Raw genomic sequence first — 2965 nt, 5'->3', positions numbered from 1 at the left:
AACTTCCGTCATAGTTAGTGTTCAAATTCTTGAATTATGGCCAAAAAACTGTTTTGCAAGGTCACAGTGATCTTGATTTTTGACCACCAAATTATAATCAGTTCATTTTCAAGGCCAAGTGGATGTTTGTGCCAAATTTGAATAAATTCTCTGTGTGTTCTTGATATTTTGCTTTTACAAGAATGAGACTGATTTAAGGTCACTGTGACCTTAACCTTGACCAACAAAATCTAATCATTTCATTGTTGAGTCCAGGTTAACATTTGTGCCAAATTTTAAGAAAGGCATTCATGAAAACATCCATTCATGGCTATAAGCAGGCATAGACACATACAAAGAAACATCTTGTGACGTAATCGTTACACCACACAAATACAGTTCAAATCTAATGTTACAGATATCAACAACCCTCCAATCAAGTTGGATAAATCCTCCATTTGCAGTCTGCATGTACAAGTAAATAAATGTGTTTCTCTGATTCTTTAGAAAACAGAGGCCTGGGAGGCTGAGAAGACTGTGGCAGACATGGAGGAGTACAGCTGGGAGGACAGCCCATCCCAAAAGAACATCTTGCATATGCTAGTGCGCATGAAATTGGCTGGGGAAGGAGAAGGCGAGGAAGTGCGAGAGCAGCTGCTGGGGAGACAAGAGGTGCAGGAGTATAAGGACTCTGTCACGAGGCTGAAGAATGAAGGAGATAACGAGAGTACCATGCTGCAGTACAAAGAGGCTGTCAAGAAAGTGCTCAGTCTGTAATACAACTTAATGTACAAAAGTATTTACATGAAGATGGTGACCAAGAGCAGCAGGGACCTCTAACAGGGTCCACAAAAACACGTTTAAATACTAGTGGCCTCATACCGTTTTGGACTTCATCTACGTACCAATAACACAAACGAGATTACTGCAGATAATTACTGTTGTCTTTTACATGAGGATACTACCATCTTAAGTGTCTCAACTACTGTATTTATTTTCCACAAAGTAATCAGGTGTATGATGTCTTACATACAATAATAAAAGTAAGCGGTTGGTTAATGTTCTGTATTTAAAGTAGTGTGAAATTCATGTGTTTGATGGTTAAAGCTTGTATGTAATGAAATACACATTCAGTCAGTTCCTAGCCCAACTTCAACTTCCATCCCACTGTCGTCACTGTCAGGTCGAGGAGTCGCACCTTCAGTGAAAGGACGCTTTCAGCAGCAGGTTGTTGAAAAGTTCCTCACCTATCTTAAGGAGTTTTGGTCTGCGGTCTGTGCACTTTCAGGTCAGAAGAAACCAAATGCACTGAGGGGATGCACTGGACTGAAGGAGGGTTAAACACCGAAGGCCACAAGGAAAAACAGTCATCGCACATTGTTGATGATCTTCACAACCACTGAATTGTGGCAGTGTTATTGTCTTTTACGCGCCTATACAGTCTGACTTAAGACCAGCATAGACAGCTGGCCACAGTCTTTGAGGTTTGGCATCAATAGAAATTTAAACTCGTCATACATCAAAGCCCAAAGGACAACATATCGTCTTTCTTAAAGCAAATCACTGCGGCTGAGTTTGGCTTTTTCTATCAAGTCATTGCGTCACAAGTGAAACCAAAGTCATGGCAACTGCGTATTTGGAAATCTCATCAAAGCCACAGAATACCTCTGCATATGTAGTTCAAATATACAGCATTTTAATGTCAATGCATCGGTTGACAGTAACTACATTTTCATATTATCTGCTCAGAATAAAGCAACATCTTTGCTATTAAAATAATCAAGCATTATTTTACAAAAATATACAAATTCGGTCGCTTCAATCCTGGATTCCTTTGTTGAAAACATTCATGTAAACAGTTGAGTCAGTTCCATTTTTTTTTTTTTCCTGGCCCTACTTTGAGGAGTTTTCTCTGACCAGCACATACTTTATCAGACGCATGGAGCCTCTTTTCCCTCTCCACGATGTTCGGTATCGCCCCATCCTCTTCCTCTGACCCCTCCAGCTCACCACCAGCAGAATGGAACAGCAGCAGCTCAGCAGCACTGTGATACAGATGGCCACCGCAACCAGCAAGGTGTGAGCAGCTACATGCCACCCTGGTCCCAAACTCTCTAAGGTGTCCTCCCCGCTGACACCCTGGCCTCCCTCACTGCCTGCAGTGTGGTTCCTTCCCAGGCTGCCCTTGGTGTCATTGGGGGATTGCTTGCTGCTCTCTATACTGCCCATAAAGGCTGTGGAGGGTGGAGGGCTGGTGGCCAACTGAGAGATGGTTGTGGTGGTGTGGTGATGGAGAGGGGATGTGGAGGGCTGTGCAGTCGTGGCAGAAAAGTCAGAAAAGGCAGGAGTGGTTTTGGGATTGTAAAGGCTGAGGATGGTTGCTGCGGTGGATGAAGGAGGTGTTTTGAAGCTGGGTGCAAGAGAAGTGGTGGAGGTGGTCAGGGTTGTTTGTTCATAGTTCCCCGAAGCTAGTGGAGTCTCTGCAGTGGAAGATAAAGCAGCTGTAGTTGTGGGAACTGTTGAAGGCTGACTGGTGCTCTGCAGTGTGGTGATACTGGTACTAGTGATGGTGGTGGTGACAGCAGTGAGGACCCTGCCTGCTGTGGTGGGAGGTTTAACTGTGGGAGATAATGTCAGAGGAGGTGCAGCCGGTGGAAGCGGATGGATGAACTGGCGTTTGTCTGAGGGCAGCGGCTCTGAGGCGTTTCCTCGACTGTAGTAGTGAGGGAACACACGTACATTGGAGGTAAAGTATTTTCCAAACACCAACAGGTCAGGATCCACACCTAGGAAGCAAAGACATTTGTTGAGTTATGACTCTCCTGTTTATTGTTGGTTTTCAGTCATGAATAATGTTAATTTTCTAAAATAATTAAATTACTTTACCATAATATACTTACTTATAGGCTACTTAAGTAAAAGTCCTGGAATTAAAAACATACGTAAGTAAAAGTACATCTTTATTTTTTTGCACTACCTTTTTTTG

General features: G+C 43.2%; 1 protein-coding gene across 1 annotated transcript; it reads right to left on the bottom strand.

Annotated features, from left to right (window-relative positions):
* Positions 1-1797: 1797 nt before the first annotated feature.
* LOC121964989 (cell wall protein DAN4-like) lies at positions 1798-2765 on the bottom strand (the record flags this gene model as incomplete). The annotated part of the gene is made up of 1 exon (XM_042515158.1): positions 1798-2765. A coding segment is annotated over one exon (893 nt), but the record flags the coding sequence as incomplete, so codon positions are not given.
* Positions 2766-2965: the final 200 nt, after the last annotated feature.

This window comes from Plectropomus leopardus, unplaced genomic scaffold (genome assembly GCF_008729295.1).
Source record: "Plectropomus leopardus isolate mb unplaced genomic scaffold, YSFRI_Pleo_2.0 unplaced_scaffold18083, whole genome shotgun sequence".
NCBI lineage: Eukaryota > Metazoa > Chordata > Actinopteri > Perciformes > Serranidae > Plectropomus > Plectropomus leopardus.
This window is presented reverse-complemented; position numbering and strand designations above follow the sequence as displayed.